Source organism: Saccostrea echinata, unplaced genomic scaffold (assembly GCF_033153115.1).
Source record: "Saccostrea echinata isolate AGI-Se365-2 ecotype Australia unplaced genomic scaffold, CSIRO_AGI_Sech_v1 ptg000009l, whole genome shotgun sequence".
NCBI classification, from domain to species: Eukaryota; Metazoa; Mollusca; class Bivalvia; order Ostreida; family Ostreidae; genus Saccostrea; species Saccostrea echinata.
Genome location: NW_026889758.1, coordinates 21136923 through 21155830, shown reverse-complemented (window position 1 = coordinate 21155830; position 18908 = coordinate 21136923). Strand labels below are relative to the sequence as shown.

The following is an 18908-nucleotide window of genomic DNA, read 5'->3' as shown; positions in this document are numbered from 1 at the left end:
AAGCAAAAAAAAAAGGTCATCAGACGTTTTTATTGAGGGGGCACAAGCATATAATAGCTAAGTTTTCTATAGTAAACTATATATAGGCAGAATTATTGGGGGGGGGGCACGCTCCCTCCCCCCCGGTTCCTACGGCCGTGTAGCAAATTCTTTGTTGAACAAATTCTTACAACTTCTTTGTAGCACAGCTAAAACAATCTGACAGAGTTTTTGATGAAAAAAAATATATCACTCTGACAATTTCTTTGGTAAACAATTTGGATGAAAACACTGTATGATCTGACATGTTCTTAGCTGAACAAATCTATATCTTTCTGAGTAGTCTTTTGCTGATCAAAGCAATACTATTCTTAGCTCTTTGGTGAACAACCTATATCACTCAAACAACTTCTTTGGCAAAAAAAAAAAAGGAAAAAAAAACGTTATACATCATCCTGACGTCTTCATTGAAAATAAAGTCATATAATTATCACTTCCAAAATTGAAATTAGTCATCCATCAATTTGATCCTATTACACACTCACTGGTTTAAAGGAAGTGGAAGACTATCACTCATACAGCTTTGAACCTTTAAAATTTCCTTGAAGCTCTCAGGCTCAGGTAAATACTTCCTGAAAACTTATATATTAATCACTTCATTTCTCTCCTTTCGTCCAGAAATTTATGGATCGGTCGATATATATATATATATATATATATATATATATATATACAAAGCACAAAGAAATTCACTTTTTATAAGGATACCCACTTCCGCCCCAGCCCGGGGTTGAACTCTCGACCTACGGAATCTGTCTCCTAGCAGTACAGGAACAGCGCGCTAGACCGCTCGGCTATCTCGGCAAATCAAAAAACTTGCTTTCGATGCCGATGGAATTTTCGCGGCGCTGCTCTACACTACACGGTCATTGAGAATGGAAGTGAGATACAGTTATTTTGGACATTAGTTTTATCAGAGGATCGTTACCAATATACGTTGTAATAAAATTAATTTTTATTTATAAAGCACATTTTACAACAACTCTTAAACTAACATAACTGCCCTAAGTGAAGAAATATTAATATAGAAAGCACAAAGAAATTCACTTTTCATAAGGATACCCACTTCCGCCCCAGCCCGGGGTTGAACTCTCGACCTATTCAAGCTATGTATAAGTAAGGAATTGCAAAGAAAACGGTACATGTAAGTAAAACATGAGAACTGCATATAAAGCAAGAACGTAGTATTTTCATTTGATAAAAAACTGAATTCAAACTCTAAATACCTTATTTTTAAAATATTTTGAAAAGAAATTTATCACAAAAAATATTCTCAATAATTTCTGGGAACGATATATATATATATATATATATATATATATATATATATATATATATATATATATATATATATATATATATATATATATATATGTATATGTATATATAATTTGGAGACAAAATGAAGAACCGGTACAGTTTTGTTGGGTACATTAAAATAAAAATTAAAAAAAAAAAAATAAAAAAATTAAAAAAAAAAAAATCACAAAATATTTACTGCAAGCGCTTTCGCCATGTTACGCTCTTCGGGCAGTTATAACTGCCTGAAGAGCCTATAACATGGCGAAAGCGCTTGCAGTAAATATTTCGTGATTTTTTTTTTGATATATATATATATATATATATATATATATATATATATATATATATATATATATATATATATATATATATATATATATATATATATATATATATATATATATATATATATATATATATATATATATATATATATATATATATGACACCACTGGCTAAAGTATGCAGCGTCTACTCATTCGCAAATTACAGATTTTTTTGTTATCTAGACCTGGTGTGTCAGAGTCTAGTTTTGCTGCTGAATATTATACAATGAAAATAACAGTTTACCCTTGAAGTAGAATGCTAGAACCGTATCTGTCATTTGACTGTTTATAATCTGATATCAGGAATGTCGCAAACTGTATAAAAAATGTGTTCTAAGAAAAATAATATATAAGTATGACTTATTAGGTTTGTTTCTGACTCTCTACAGAAATATATCGAGTTGATCAATTTCATACACAGCGATCCGGAGTCGATGTTTATAACATTTTAAAATAAATTTTAAATTTATTAAGTTTAGCTTAACATGATCAGCTTTTTTGACGCTTCGTAACATTAACAAACATTTTTTACGTCCCCTATTTACACTGACGTAACGTTGAACAGACAGATAACAGTAGATTGAAACTGATTTTTTTTTTAGTCCTGAAAATTGTGATAAATACCTCAGACTTTTTTTCCCTCTTCAGTGTATGCACAAAATACATTTTTTTTTCCAAAAAAAAGTTTCATTTGTGAAGAAGTGAATGCATACTACAATTTCTATTCATTGTGCTTTTTATGACATGTCTGAACAAGCACAATAAATAGAAATTATAGTGTGCATTCACAAGATACAGATTTAAAGAAAAAAACCTTTTAAAAATTCCTTTACTCTCGTTACAGCTATACTTTATTTAGCTTTTCAGACTTCTTCGCAAATGCAACTTAAAAAAGACAAACAAATATGCATTATTGTGCATACACTGAGGAGATAAAAGTTCACCTATATAATTTTGAACCGACCGCATACAATATCTATCATCTACACCTTTTTTTCCAAGGCGTGAAGGCCTCCTCTGAACAGCTAACGTATTCTGTCCGGGGAAATCCACAGGGTAAGTGACAACGAACATTGTCTCCTGATTACAATTAATCTTTATCTTGACATAGTATTTTAAGAATTATATCCTTCTATCGTAAACTCAAAAATTTGACACATGAACCTTAAGGTATAGACTTTATTGGAAACACTTACCATTTTACATGATTTCGCATAATTTAAGAGCATTTGCCAGTTTATGGCTAACCAGAAGTCTCTGATGAGACTGTTGCTCTACTGGTTGTACTTATAAAGGAAGATAAAAGTAGTACTTGGACTTGAAACTTTGCAACAGCAATAAATAGAATAATGATCCATGGTTTAGTCTGTTTTTGTGGCAAGATTTATTGCAATCAGAATAAAACTGTAGGAGGAGTAGCCTTTTAAAATAATTTTACATAAATTTTGATTTAAGTAACCATGGCAACATCATTCAACAAAATCAAAAAGCAATAATGACAATTATGTATATTAGTGTAGTCTACTTGTATGCCAAGTTATACTGAAATCAGACAAAACATGTTGGAGTAGCATTTTGAAAGTATTTCAAAAAATTCTAGTTTTAGTAACCATGGCAACACCGTTCATCAAAATCCAAAACTGGTATAGAGAATTATGTATCTTAGTATAGTCTACTTGTGTGTCAAGTTATAGTAAAATCAGACCAAAACTGTAGGAGGAGTAACATTTTGAAAGTATTTCAAGGAAGTTCCTATTTTAATAACCATGGCAACACCGTTCAACGAAATCAAAAACCGATAAATAAAATTATGTATCTTAGTGTAGTCTACTTGTGTGCCAAGACATATTGAAAACAGACCAAAACTGTAGGAGGAGTAGCGTTTGAAATGTATTTCACAGAAATTTCTATGTTTAGTAACCATGGCAACACCGTTCATTGAAATCAAAAACCGATAATCAGAATAATGTATCTTAGTATAGTCTACTTGTGTGCCAAGTTATAATGAAATCAGATCAAAACTGTAGGAAGAGTAACATTTTAAAAGTATTTCACAGAAATTTCTATTTTTAGTAACCATGGCAACACCGTTCAACGAAATCAAAAACCGATAAATAGAATTATGTATCTTAGTGTAGTCTACTTGTGTGCCAAGTAACATGGAAATGAGATCAAAACTGTAGGAGGAGTAGCATTTTGAAAGTTTTTCACAGAAATTTCTATGTTTAGTAACCATGGCAACACCGTTCATTGAAATCAAAAACGGATATAAAGAATTATGTATCTTAGTATAGTCTACTTGTGTGCCAAGTTATAATGAAATCAGATCAAAACTGTAGGAGGGGTAGCGTTTTGAAATTTTTTCACAGAAATTTCTATTTTTAGTAACCATGGCAACACCGTTCATTGAAATTAAAAACCGATACACAGAATTATGTATCTTAGTATAGTCTACTTGTGTGCCCAGGTATATTGAAATCAGACCAAAACTGTAAGAGGAGAAGCGTTTTAAAAAATTGTTTACAGACGGACGGACAGACAGACAGACAGACGGACGACGGACACATTACTATCGCATAAGCTCTTCTGGTCTCTGACCAGTAGAGCTAAAAATCGATTGTTTAGTTAATTAGCTTGTTAATTGCATGGTACTCTCTAGGATCAAAGTACTGACGTACTTACAGTTCGGCTCATTCACAAAGCAGTGATCGTTCTACGAATATGTTCGGATCCTTTTATATTTTGGGTTTCAGCAAATTATAATTTCCGAGTTCTCATTAACTTAAATCTGCAAGACTACTGAGAGATTACCGTGGGACAGTTGGTGGATCGGGTAAATTATTCACTGAGATATAGCTAGGAAGTAGTGATGTACATTTCAATTTTCACCACTATACAAAATCAGTGGATTTAATGTATCTATCTCTAGAACACTTAAATAAACTCAATCAATAGTCATGATTTCAGTTTACTATATTACATTTTTTCGTTATTTTGTGGTGAATGAAACGTTCTTTTGTGACAAACATATATGTAACGTTGATGACGAAAAAAATTTTGTATCACTTTTTAACAATATCCAGTCGGTTGCAATTCATTACCAGTCATAGTAATTTGTTAAGGAAAATCCACATATTACCTTGTTTAGTCTGATTAAGTTTGTGTTGTATCAAGAGTGCTCGGAAATACATGCTAACAGTCTAACAGTATATTTTTAATTTGGCGGCTGTTCAGTGAACATCCGGTTAACAAAAGCTGGCCAAATTGACCTACGTTAATAGCCCGGCCTAAACACATCAAAAACGACAGTTGAAGAATTGTATATGCACACGAAATATAGGGATTTGTAGAAAGAACTCAAGTATGTTGCAAATAAATTCATGTATAAACATGAATTCAGACAACATTTTGAAATAGATGCAAAACAAGATGGAAATGGGCGATTATATGATTTTTTTAAAACATAAAACTAGTATTTTTCTACTTTGTTATTTATTTTCTGTCAAAGAATATATAAATGCAAGTGCACTTTAATTATTTTTTACTAATTTAAATAACTATCAAAAGAAAAAAAAACTTTCCACAACAATTCCGGAAAGTTTCTACTGTTGTTTACAACTTAAATAAGATTGTCTAAGAAAATCTAATGATTTTCTAGTGTCTTAAAATTTATTTATAAGCTTTAAAAAATGAGAGTATTTCTATGTTAAGCAAATTCGACAATTTTCAAAATCATTTGATAGAGTTTTTTTCTGACAGTTAAAAGGAAATTCATTCATGACAGTACTTTTGACTTTTATGACAAAAAAGTGTGTTAATTATCAAAGATGAAATTAGACATCAACACTGCTTTCCTAGATCCAGAGAGCTCGAATTGTGATCAAACTTTTAGTGTCTTGGCTCATTTAGTTAAAATAAGAAAATTTACAACAAGGAGGAACTATTTTGTAGTAATTTTGTAGTAAGTATGGACTCTGGTGCAGGCGATTCGGAGTTTCTTTGCAAAATTTATTAGAATATAAATATAGATAAAGGTAGTTTTTTTTTTTATACATTTGACAAAAACGAATATCATTTACAAAAGACTGATATCATTGACAATGATCTAAAAGAAAAAAATCTAACAAATTTTGGAATTAATCATTAATCATAATGAACTAGTACTTCGGAATCATTATAACGCTTTTTGATGTAACGCATTATAAAAAAATTTCAAGAAAATTTTCATTCAGATTTAACGTCTGCAAACAAGTTTGGGATTGAGAATTTAATTAAAATGTCGTATAAATACAATACAACAGTCGGCATAATAATTATGTTTGTATTTTCTCTATGTTGTTTTACACAGTGTGAGAATAAACTGAATTGAATTGAAATGTTTTACGGTGCGTCCACTGAGGCGAGCGCAGTTATACCATCAACATCTTTTACACAGATTACTTACACTTTCAACTTTGATTCGCCTATTTAAACTTCAAACCGCAGTCACAAAAATCGTATGTCTCAGATTGATTGATTGATTGATTGTTTATTGTTTAACGCCGAGTCGGCAATATTTCAGCCATGTTTCGGCGGATAACTTGTTTTAAATACTCGGTTTATGAAAGGTTTTTGGTTTATCTGGCGGTTTCCAGTGAGCCTACTCATTTTCGAAATCCAGAGAAACGATCTTTTACGTGCCAAGGGGGTTGTAATCCTTGACACGGGGCACCATTTAATGTCCCGTCCGACGGACTTAAAATTTAAAAATATGTAAACTGTTAAACGTATGTCTCAGACATGTGTGCAATTGAGCCGATGGAGATGAATAATCTTGTTTATTTTTATACCCGCACTCTTTGAAGAAAGTTCGGGTATAACACTATATTCTTCCTCAAACTTCTCCTATCCTTTAAGCAGCAACTCATTCATAATTTGGAATGTAATTGCGAGTGTCCTGCAGATGTGCAATAAGGTTTTTGAATTTAAATTTTCACCTTAGGAGCCAAACGGGGGTGAAAAATAATGTATTTCTACTAAAATCTGGTTCCCTAGAACTTCTCTTATATTTTAAACAGTAGCCAAGGTGATTGATGGTGTCCAGTAGATGAGCAACAAGGTTTCGGAATTTTCTCCCTGGCCGTCAAATGGGAGTTGTAAAATGACGTGCAAAAACAAAACAAAAAACATCCCAAAAAACCTGGTTCTCAGAACTCCTCTTGCATTTTACTCATTAGCCAAATTATCTTTTGGAAGGTATTTGCTGGTGCCCTGCAGATGTACTTCAAGATTTCGGAATTTTCATTTTCACCCGGGACGGGGGAGCAATTAGGGGTCGTAAAACGATGTTTCTTCTTCTTTTTAAAAACTAGTTCTAAGAACTCCTCTTACAATTAATTCAAATCATCTTTTGAAAGATGTCCTTTAGAAACAAGAGCGACAAGAAAGGTTTCTACAATGCTTGGACCTGTAGCTCTCTAGTTTGTCTGTTCAAATTTTCTCAACCGAGAGTAACAATTCTGCAGCTAATATATAGAGACAGACTTACAGGAATTATAATAATATATAAAGTAGTTGCAAATGATAATTTTAGTTCTCTTTGAGCTTTTATAATGAAACTTAAGGTAATCACTCTCTCTTACTTTAGAAATTTTTAGGCCATAAGGTGAAAGATCAATCAGTCTTTTCTTTCTCCATCTGCATCTTCATTTTTTAGGTTTCCCACTAACTTATTTTGTTCGTAAGGGGGGGGGGGAATTCACTGAATTTACTTATTACATAACAGTCATCCTCCTGGTGTGTCCGGTTATGCCTTCATAGAGGCTTTCTAAAATCACATTTACATTTGGTAGATAGAATCTTTCATTGAAATATTTATTTTATTTTATTGCTCAAGGCCGCATTAAAAGAATACAGTGAACCGCATATTTCCTAGATGAATTTTTCTTTGGTGGTAACATGAACCTTTTCACGGCAAAGTAGCAAATACCTGAAGACAAATCCCTAGCCACGGTGATGAAGTTTTTTTCTGAGACCCTAAATGCTTTTCAGCTAGAGTCCCCTTTTCTTACTCTTTTTATTGTAAATTCCCCATTAAAATAAGGATTTTGTAACTTTTTCTGTATTAACCTGAATATTCTCTACAAAATAAAGAAAACAAATTTATTAAATATAAAATTTTAGAGCCTTGGAAACATATAAAAATTTCAGGAAATTTAAATTCCCGCTGATGATCGAGGAGTTGGGGGATAAAATTTTGTATTTACTGCCACCGGGTAAATTAAAAAATGATCGAGCCAAGACGAAATCGCAAATTAATATAATTGATTGATCAAACATTTTAAACACATATAAATTTTTATTTGTTATATGTTTTCAAGGACATTCCGACAATGTCATAGAGCTGTCACTGTAATGTTCATCATACCGAAGTTCAGACCACGTTTGTTTATCTGTTATGTAATGACAATGAAATATGAAGATAACAAATGGTAATCAAGCTCAAAAGGCCATAAAAACAATACAAACCGGGAGCAAAGCAAACACGTACCTCTTGAAACATCAGAAGTAGGATCATGTACCATGGAGGAGTAAATATTCCCTGTCGACCGGTGCTCCTTGTCATGACTGGGCAAACGGAAAAATCCGTTCACAATTCAGTGTGAAAACAATAGCCTAACAATTTGTATGAACAACCTCAGTCAACATTCAACTTAATGATATATTGTATTTGCCGTATTTGCAGCCATATTGTTTTCCACTCAAACATAAAAGTGATGCTTTGCAGTTTTTATAGGTGTTAATGTTGCGTCCAACGACCCTACAAACAAACATAACAACTGGCTGCTTACGGGAAATCGACGTAAACTGGCAAGGGTACAATGAAAGGTTAGAACATTTTTTATTGCCAATGAAAATGAGAAAAATGACAAAAAGAATTCTATATTACTTACAGTATGTCGACAGTGGACAGAAAATGTACGGACTTAATTCGTAATTTTAATGTCCCCGAATAAGCCATCCGAGAAAACCTATACAGAGTTGAAAACTGATAGCAATAACTTTCAGTATTAACTGATAACACTCCTCCATGGCACCTGATCCCTCCTCTAAATTTTTTAGGTTTGTGTTTGCTCTGCTTCAAATTTGTATCGTTTCATTGGACTTTCGAGACTGAATTCTGTTCGTTATCTTCATATTTCATTATAAACAGTTGAAACAAAAACCATTGGCGTTCGCGGAACGATTATGATTTTACCAGAGAAATCAGGGAAAATATGAAACTGTTAGTCAATATATTGCTGAAAATCAGAAAGCTTACGGGGAATTCTTGAATCAAGCACTGCATGATCGTTTAGTGAGTGGTTTCTCATCAGTGGCAACCTAGCGGAAGCTATGGCTGAGAACAAGTTGGAGTTAAAGAAGGCCATGGACATAGCAATTTCTATGAAACTCGCTGAAAACGAAGCAGGCAAAAATAAAAGTTTGATGCTCGGGAGGCACATGGGCAAGAAACTGTACATAAAGTTATTGCCGTGAAAGTAAACCTTGTTTTATATATGGGACAAACTACACACCAGACAAGTGCTAGCTTTTACAAAAACAGTTAATGTCACACAAGCCAGGTAATTAGAATATACATAAAATGTGCTTGAAAAAGAAATCAGTGCAGCATGAGAGACAAAAGAAGACGTCAACGTTAAACGTTTATCCGTGAACCAAGAGTGGTCAGATGACAAATGTGGAAATGAACATTGGTCCATTTTCTCACTGTCTGAGAAAAGGAGGAAGAACCAAAGAAATGAAGATTGCTGTGACACTATACGTAGAAGTGGACTTGAACACTGGCGCTTCTGTCTCAGTGATTTTCAGTTCAGCTGCACAAAACTTAATTTCAGAACAAAGTAACATTGTATATATCCTAGTAATGTTATTCTTAAGGGCCCAGTCACACCTTATCGGATAGCGCTAAAGGACGTCAAACGGACGGCAAAATTTTCAATCCTTTTCGTCTACGTTCGCATTCGTTTCTTGTCCGTTTCTTATTCGGTGATTATGGCCAATGTCTGGAGAATTTCGTTTTATCCTGCAGAAATTTTTTATACAGGTACGATACATGTCCGATAATCGTTCGGTTTTTCTTCGTTTTAAACGTTTCATATGTTGATCACGTTATTGACTCAAGAGCCTCAAAATGCTGGGTGGAAAATTCTCAGCAACATATTACCAACGAAATGAGTTCTGTCTTCGTTTCTTCTTTCGTTTACCATCTGTTCGTGCTATCTGGTAAGGTATGACTGAGCCTTAAGACATAATCAGGAGAAATGCTAGGAGTTAAGGATGAATTGAAAGTATTTTTAAAAGTATCAGATGCAGCAGAAAACTTTAAATGTTGTTGTTAAGGGAAATCGACCAGCATTGTTTGGTAGGGATTGGGTGGAATTTATAAAAGTGGACTTGCATTCAATGCATTTTGTGCCTGAAGACTTGAAAAAGTATTCTTTTTTTGATAGCAAACTCGGATGTATCATAGGAGTGACAGTAACCTTAAATGACAAGAATTAAGTGCAACCAAAATTCGTCAAGTGTTAGAGACCAGTACCACTTGAATTGCGCGATTTTTGTAGAATTGGACCAAATGTCATGGAAGTTTATGACGCAACTTAATAAATAGACAGAACTAATACTGTACACAAAAATAGAGTAGCTGCAAAAAGAAAAAGATTTTTTTAAATCTGATATTCTCAGGAGAGGGCTACAATTCCACTGCATCTCCGTAGGCAAAATAAATTGTTTTTGCATTCAATTTACTTCCAAAAGACGGAATCTTTATTCACTATCAACATCATAGCCCTTTTTAGGCGAAAACCAAGTAAAACAAATCTGCGTGTTTACCAGTCGTTCTCTTTAGCATCCATGACAGTTCTCGCGTGATGTACCGAGACTTGCACTTGAAATTTAGAATCACTTGATAAAGGAAATGTCGGTGTTGATAAATGTTTGTGTTGTATGATATCACTAAACATCGATAAATAAAAGCATTCCATGTGATATTTTTTCATAAACAGTGATATTTATGCTTAAAATAAGAGAAATCCTAAACAGATCCGCTCCCTAAAATCCCGAATTCTCATTGGTTGTCCCAAAATACATGTAAAAATCGATCAAGGTCAGTAAACATGGCGGATAAATTCAAGTTGTGATGTTGACATACACGAAAAATAACCGATATCCGGATTGTTCTGTATATTTTTGGATCAGTTCATGTCTTGCATATTTACATTTTATGAGTTCAGATATGTTAATAAAATACCCACTTATTGATAATTTGAGCCGAAATCTGTGCGGGTGTGAATCACTCCTGCACTTGCACAATAACGGAGATCCTAAGGAGTTGTAGCCCTCCCCTCCCCCCCCCCCCCCCAAAAAAAAAAAAAAAAAACGGAGAGGGGTACATTATTGCAGCTGTAAATAGAGATAAGAAACATACCTGTGACTGCTGATGAAGTGGCCGCTGCAACAAAGAATGATGTGATATTGATGCGATATTGTCTAGTGATATGGAGTTTACCAGGAGTGATTGGCCAAATTCAGAACCTGACATAAACTTGTTACCATACTTTAGAGTATGCAATGAATTCACTATTGAAGATGCACTCCGATGAATCAGAATTGTTATCCCAGAAAAGTACCGATAGGATGTACTAGAGGAGTTGTTTTTTTTTTTTTATCCAGGAATGGTCCGGATGAAATCATCAGCCAGACTTCATGTATAGTGGTCTTGGTTGGTCTTGGTTGTGACCAAAGAATCTTAGTGTGGGTCGTTTAGGCTTCAGTTGTCCAACTTACAAAAAGTATAGAAAATCCCGATGTAGCCCAGAGAGAGAGAGAGAGATAGAGAGAGATCCCAACTAGTTAAAAACTAAACATTCAGTAAATTCAATCCTTTCAAACTAAAACAGGCAAGATTTTTAAAATTGAAAAAAAAATATTGCTATTAAAGAATATGAACATGTTTAACTCATCAATTTATCCCCTTAAAAATACTTAGATGTCAAAGCAGCAGAAAGCAATTCTTATTGCGTCCGGTTTAGTGGGTACAGGCTATGCGGCATGGAAGACCTGGTTCCCATGGATCGGAGACGATATCCAAACAATTCAAGCTACATTGAAAGCACTGAAAAAGATAGGTCAACACATAAGCCAAATGCGGACGGTTTTGGATATGTTTGAAGATGACGTGACAAGAGTACCAAATAAGACATTTATCATATTTGAGGATAGGCAGTACTCGTACGAATTTGTCGACAGCATGGCCAATAAAGTGGCAAACCTTGCTGCATCATGGAACCTTCCCCGAGATACGCCAGTCGCCATGATGATAGAAAACGAACCTGCCTTTGTGTGGACATTTATAGGTAACAATAGGACTGAAAAATGATTTTTATTTTTTAATAATAATAAAAACAATTGACTGTAAAACAAACCCTACATATTTGTATTGTAGGGTTGTGGAAAGCAGGATTAATAGGAGCATTAATTAACTACCACTTAAAGGCTCATCCACTCATTCACTCCATCAAAGTCAGCGAGGCACCTGTTCTCATCATTGGCTCGGGTATTGTTTTACCAAGCTATTAAAAGATGATTATAGTTAAGGGCATTTTAATTTTAATTTTAATTCTTTTTCATTGTAAGTTTCAATTCACAATAGGTGATGACCATCTACGTTCGATTGAAGAGATTTTGAACGATATACCTAACATTAAGATATACGTCCAGGGGAAACGACAAATCGACCTTCCTTCGAACCTTCTTTCTATGGATGAAGTTCTCCTTTGGACACTTCCTGTTCCTCTCTGTAAAGTTCACCGAGAGGGAACCACCATGCGCAGTCCAATCCTCTATATATATACTTCCGGTACAACAGGTGCGTTTATATGGTATTTTGATAATTTTTCTTTGATAATGCATTCAAATTTTAAGATTTTTAATTTATAAAATTCAAACATTTGTAGGGCTGCCGAAACCTGCCATAGTGAACAATGCAAAAGCTGTGATTGCCTCTGCGTACTGGCAGGCCTTTGACTATACTGAGAACGACATAGTATATGTTGTAGCTCCACTTTATCACAGCGTCAGTCTCGCACTATGTCTTTTTAATACAATTGAAAGGGGTTTGTAGGTTGTCACTATCTAATTTCCTGTAGAATCTTTATTTTACGCGAGAACTTTATATCGCCAAATGGCCCTAAGACGTCAAATTGCGAGAAATTGTATGTTGTCATACTCTGAATTCCATAAAATATTATTTTAGTATCTGGCTACATGTCACGTTTTATATTTAATAGGAGCCACTATAGTCCTCCGCCGAAAGTTCTCCGCCCGTCATTACTGGGAAGATGTGCGCAAACATAAAGTTACAGTTATACAATATATTGGAGAATTATGCAGATATTTACTTCGTGTTCCGGAGGTATTTAAAAAAAAGAGCAAAAACAATAACAACAATAATATATGATAAAGCGGAAATACAGTTTCAAATTTTTTTTTTTTGGTTTCAAAACAGAATGATCTTGATGGTGTTCATAATGTGCGTATGGCAGTGGGGAATGGACTTCGAATAGACATTTGGGAGGAATTTAAAACCAGATTCAAGATTCCAAGAATCGTTGAAATTTTCGGTGCAACAGAGGGTAGCGGTGCTCTTTTGAATGTCACGGGTAAAGTTGGTGCTGTCGGTAGGATGTCTCCTTTTATGGTACTGAGTATTTAGAATAGTTATGTAACAATACAAGATCAGAATTTGCTTCAAAACCTGATCAAGGGTATATTTTTCTTCAGAAAGCAGTAATATTCAGGAATAAAAACTCTCAAATGCACTTCATCAAATTCGACAACAGAACCGAAGAACCGATAAGAGATCAAAATGGGAAGTGCATTATGATCAAACCAGGTTTGTATATAAATCAGTGACTGTCTCAGGCTGTTCAAGACTGAGATTATTCCTAATCGGAACATATCTGTGTATTCTACACACCGATAGAGCTGCAATTCTGATTTAGCACAATGTAATGCTGTAATACCAGGGTTTTGGGGAGTTGAACCTTGGTCCTAAGTCCGTTAATTTCTTCTAATATTGCAAGATTTCAACTTAAAAAAACAATTTTCTATCATTAAGAAGCTTTACCAAAAATAGTTAAAATGCACTACTCTCACCTATATCTCATCAACAAGAACGAGTCATCATAAACTAATTCAGATACGAATATATACATGTATATGTTAACGTAAGAACTTGGGCTTTCATTTCTTTTCATAGCAATAATGGTGTAAAATCATCCTTCTAATCACCTCAGTGTACATAAGGTAAAGTTCAGTGGCGCATCGAGTCCCCCCCCCCCCCCCACGAAAAATAAAAATCAAAATATATAATTAAGTCTTAATGAAACGTAAGATTTATTAAAAAACTAGTATAGACTTATAAAAATATATATTTCCATAATAAGTACAGTAAACTGGAGAGCGGATGTGTTACTCCCCCCACCCCCTTTCCCCAATTTTTTTTCTTGTTTGCTCACTTTTTTTTATTTTTGCTTGTTTTTGAGTTGGAATTTTCTTTAATAAGTATTAGATCCTAGCTCAAAGGAAATGTTTTTGGATCCGCGCTTGGTTTCTTTAGTAATTTAACTTTTTAAGTAAATCCCCCAATGGGAAATCCTGGATCCGTCCCAGATACTTGTGTAATTTAGCTTTCATTGATTCAAATTAACATTGGATTGCTTAATCCCTTCCAGGTGAGATAGGTCTTGTCATATCCGGATTCAACGAAGAATTCTATTCAGGGTTTTACAAGGGCTCAAAAGAAATGAATGAAAAGAAACTAATCAGAAACGTGTTCGAGAAAGGGGATCGTTGGTTCTCGTTTGGTGACTTGATCTACCTGGATGAAAACTACAACGTGTATTTCAGAGACAGAACAGGGGACACATTTAGGTCAGTGTCGTAAACACCAACAGTTTGCCAATGTGAATGCTTGTCTGTCTGATGATAAAAACTGACTTGAATTTCAAACATTTAATATAAAAAAAGGTGAAGAATTTTTTTTATATCTGCTGGTGAAGAGGATTAATAATTAAAATGATGGGTCGAAAGAATTTAAAAGGGAAAATTAGATATGAGTGATTGTTCGATAAAATAAAAAAAAGTTATATTTTAAAGTTAAAAATATTTAAATTTGTTGAAGAAATTTTAAAATTAATAGTTGTACTATGTTTCATAGGGATTTCTGGGTACATTTATTCTTGAAAATTTCCAGATGGAAAGGTGAGAATGTCTCAACAACAGAAGTGGCTGACATAATAAGCCGAATTCCCTTTATTTGTGACGTCAACGTTTTTGGTGTGTCAATTCCAGGTGAGTGCTTAGTATAGTAATATTAACCAGTAACAGACTAAGAATTAAACTTAAAATGCTAATTCATTGTCAAAAAATATACAGTAATCTTACAAATGTAAACTTAAATACGCAAAACATAGCAATTAAGGTGTTAAGTTAAATACATTTTTTCAGCTTCTAAAACTTTTTTTGACCTTGCATTAGACTTTATCTAGCTTGAAATCTGCTCCACTTATTTAAATGTATTATTTAACATTGCCAACAATGCTATACAATGAAATATGGAGATAACGAACAATATTCAAGCTCTTAAGTCCATTAAAACAATACAAATCAGGATCAGAGCAAACACGGACCTCTAAAACATGAGAGGTGGGATCACTTGCCATGGAGGAGTGAGCATCCCTTGCCGACCGGCCACACCTGCCATGTGCTACTTGTCATGATCGGGAAAATCCGTAGACTATTCAGTGTGTAAATAATGACCATTAACTGGGTTATCTAGCATATATCTATACATTAGAGTACTGTCATAAATTAAAGTTAAAATGGTATCGTTTTTTGTCATTTCATATCCTATTTACATTAGTTATTGATTCATCCCCATGTACATTATTTCTGTGATCACTGTTATTTAAAAAAAAATGGCTCATTGTTCATGAAATGAAAATTTAAGTTTTATGAATCACCTTATGGTATTTTTTTAGTTATCAGTCCCCTTTAATGCCCCTATGAAAATCACAGGGTATTATCTTTCTGACATAGTTTTTATTCATTGGTAAAATTCTGTATTAAAGTAGTGATAATACAGATTTTTTATTGATAAATAGAAAATACGTCAGAAAGACAATATTTTAGTTTAATATTGTCCAATGCATGTACAATGTAGTACTAAATCGGTAGGGGAAAATTCTTTATATAATGTACAAATTGTAAGATAAAGTTAGAAGAGATAAAAACACAATTGGGCTGTCAAGTTCAATTCACTTTAAAAGCTTAATATTCTGAGATGTGAAAAGTTAAAACATTTACTTATCATTGTCTCAAATTCAACTGTTTTTTGTCAAATTGTGTTCTAATTACGTTACCAATAGATCTTAACTATATCAAGAACTTTAATATCAATTTGTTAGTAAAGAAAAATGAAATCTTACTATTTCCAGAGAATGTAAAAATTATATATATACGAGGGGTTATCAAAAAGTTCGTGGACTACCGTCATAAAATTAAAACCGCTTTAGGTACATCAATGAATTTTTACACATTTAGTTAGCATCATCTTTTCTATCTATAGAATAAACCATAAATCATAATTTTTATTTTTTAATAAATTGTTAGTGTTTTTGTAAGCAAAGGTATGTCCAGGCGGCGCAACCTCTAATATGACGTTTATTTCTATCTGAGTGTAACTGAGAAAAACTCTTTAGATATGAGTATTTGTCATCATAAAAATCTCGTTAATTCAGGCATGTGGTACGACACATTTGTTCAGTAAAATTTGCAATTTTTACCCCATTCTGTAATTTCTATGAAATTTAATCGTAAATTTTATATGGAGTGTCCAAACAATTATGGGCTTGAAAATAACGTCAAAAAGGGTGAGGGGTTTCTTTTTCAAACACTCTATAGAGTTTCGCTCCTGGAAAAACTGGTATTGACCTAAGGAATGTTTAAACTGGCTACAGAAAAATAAAATGCATCCAGAGTACTTGTTTTTTAATGCCCAAAAAGATTCAGAGAGATGAAATATGCACAGTTAGTGTCGATTTGTAGTCAGGGTGTCTAAAGTCAGTCACGTCGAAAAGTGACGTTGATCATGTGTGGTAGAAATTGAACTACAACAAGCTAAGTATTCTGGCATAATCAAGTGAGGAACTTTCCCCATATAAAGATCCATTTACAATATTATATGCATTGAAAACAGCTGCTCATGACATTGTAAATTCATATAAATAAGACGGGTTTAAGTCCTTACTTAACTCCATGTAATCTCATCAAGATAAGTGAATGAGGTAGAGAGAGCGGACATTAAGAAACAATGACGTTAAGCGGACATCATGACACTAAACGGCGACAGCGCCGGGTGATCACATAAAGTCTTTTTAATTTTAGAATAATTTGGCAAATTATCAACGTATCAAGCTAAAATTTTCAACATTTCTTAAACTTCTGTTGTTTTATGTTCCGCATAAATTTTGTAAGCAAAGACTACATATTATTAATTTTATCGCGTCAGTCCACGAACTTTTTGATAACCCCTCGTATATATATATATATATATATATATATATATATATATATATATATATATATATATATATATATATATATATATATATATATATATATATATATATATATATATATATATATATATATTACATGCGGGTATCCCCTCTCGCACTGAAAACCAAAAAAATCTGCTCCGCTGAGAACAATCTAGGACAAAAAATTGTACACGGAGACATATCATATGTGAATGATTAAATGAAGTATGAGGGAAATTTGATTTGTTGTTGTTTCTTGTTTTTGCACTTTCTTTGACATGAATTAAAAAAAAATGTTTTGTTGATTGGTATATTTTTCTGTGTCAAGGAGAAGACGGACGAGCTGGTATGGCAGCCATTATATTGAAAGAGAATCAGATCACAGCCGACAAACTGCGAACGATTTACTCAGTCTGTGAGAAGGAACTTCCGGTCTACGCTCGTCCTCTCTTTCTCCGTTTCATGCCGGAGTTCATCGTCACACAAACGATGAAGAATCGGAAGGTGGAGCTAGTGGAGGAAGGTTATGACATGGAAAAGGTCAAGGACCCGCTTTACTTCATTGACACAAAAAACAAGACTTATTCCCTTTTAACACTAGAAAATTACCAAGGTGCACTGTCTTCAAAGTTATGATGTGTCATCTAAGGAAATTTTTGTAAATATCCAGTATTAATTTCAAGACTTACTTTTTCTAAAATTTACATTTTTCAGATACGTGCATGAAATTCTACACAGTTAGCTACACATGTACATAACAAACTCGTTTTCATGCATATAGTAATGCAACTCAAATTTATGTCTCTTATTGTTTCAAAACTTAGTTTGTTAATAAAATGTAAATTTTACACAAGGAATAGTTGCCCTAAAGTTTAGTATTAAGGCTAAAAATATAACTACAGGTACATTGGATTAAAATATACTTGCATCCTTTTGGTAGATTTTTATTTCAAAAGAAAAAGAAACAGTCTGAAAGGATAATACATATGGCTTGAAGTTTGTCAATGTATTAAATATTTTAATAGAGCATGTATATTATTATTGCTGATTGGTGAATTATCTTAAACCTTCAACATGGTATTACTATTTAATGTTCTAATATATATATATACCTTAACCTGTGATTTTTTTTAATTTTATTTGGATAATATATATTTGAATTTACTTAAATGCCAATCAAAAGGACCTTAGGGTGGAAAACCTTTATTAATGTTTAATATAGCGTACATGTTTGTATATTTTCTTCACAAAAATAATTTTTGCTATCAGGAGTGCACACACGAACAAGTGTCTAATGCTTGAAAAACTGGCAATGATAACGATACTACATAAAATTTATTATAGGAAATCAACAACTGAAAACTCTCTAGACTGATGCTTCATTAACATAGCTGCCGAAATAAATCAGATATCAACCCACTAGATTTTTCAGACTTTCTTTACATGTATACATTTCCGCAGTGAAGTAAGTGGGTTTTTTAGGTAGGTTTATTAGTGGCACCACTCTAAATACTGCTATTTGTAATTTAAGAAATATAACCCCCTTTTCTTTTGCATTTAAAAATCAAAGTATTACTTAAAATCGGGATGATAATGT

The 18908-nt window shown here is 33.2% G+C and overlaps 1 protein-coding gene across 1 annotated transcript; it reads left to right on the top strand.

Moving 5' to 3' along the window:
• The first annotated feature begins 11311 nt into the window (after positions 1-11311).
• LOC133182015 (long-chain fatty acid transport protein 6-like) lies at positions 11312-18332 on the top strand. The gene is made up of 10 exons (XM_061316714.1): positions 11312-12064; positions 12154-12264; positions 12361-12576; positions 12665-12823; positions 12998-13122; positions 13216-13407; positions 13491-13602; positions 14444-14642; positions 14965-15062; positions 17640-18332. Exons 1-10 carry the CDS (start codon positions 11698-11700, stop codon positions 17945-17947), a joined length of 1887 nt encoding a protein of 628 aa, XP_061172698.1. The 5' UTR covers positions 11312-11697; the 3' UTR covers positions 17948-18332.
• The last annotated feature ends 576 nt before the right edge of the window (positions 18333-18908 follow it).

Bases quoted from the DNA above. Each gene is read 5' to 3' on its own strand.
- LOC133182015 (XM_061316714.1), top strand. From the start codon at position 11,698: ATGTCAAAGCAGCAGAAAGCAATTCTTATTGCGTCCGGTTTAGTGGGT. The intron at 12,824-12,997 runs GTTTGTAGGTTG...TATATTTAATAG, and splicing joins TTTTAATACAATTGAAAGGG to GAGCCACTATAGTCCTCCGC. The intron at 13,408-13,490 runs GTACTGAGTATT...ATTTTTCTTCAG, and splicing joins GTAGGATGTCTCCTTTTATG to AAAGCAGTAATATTCAGGAA.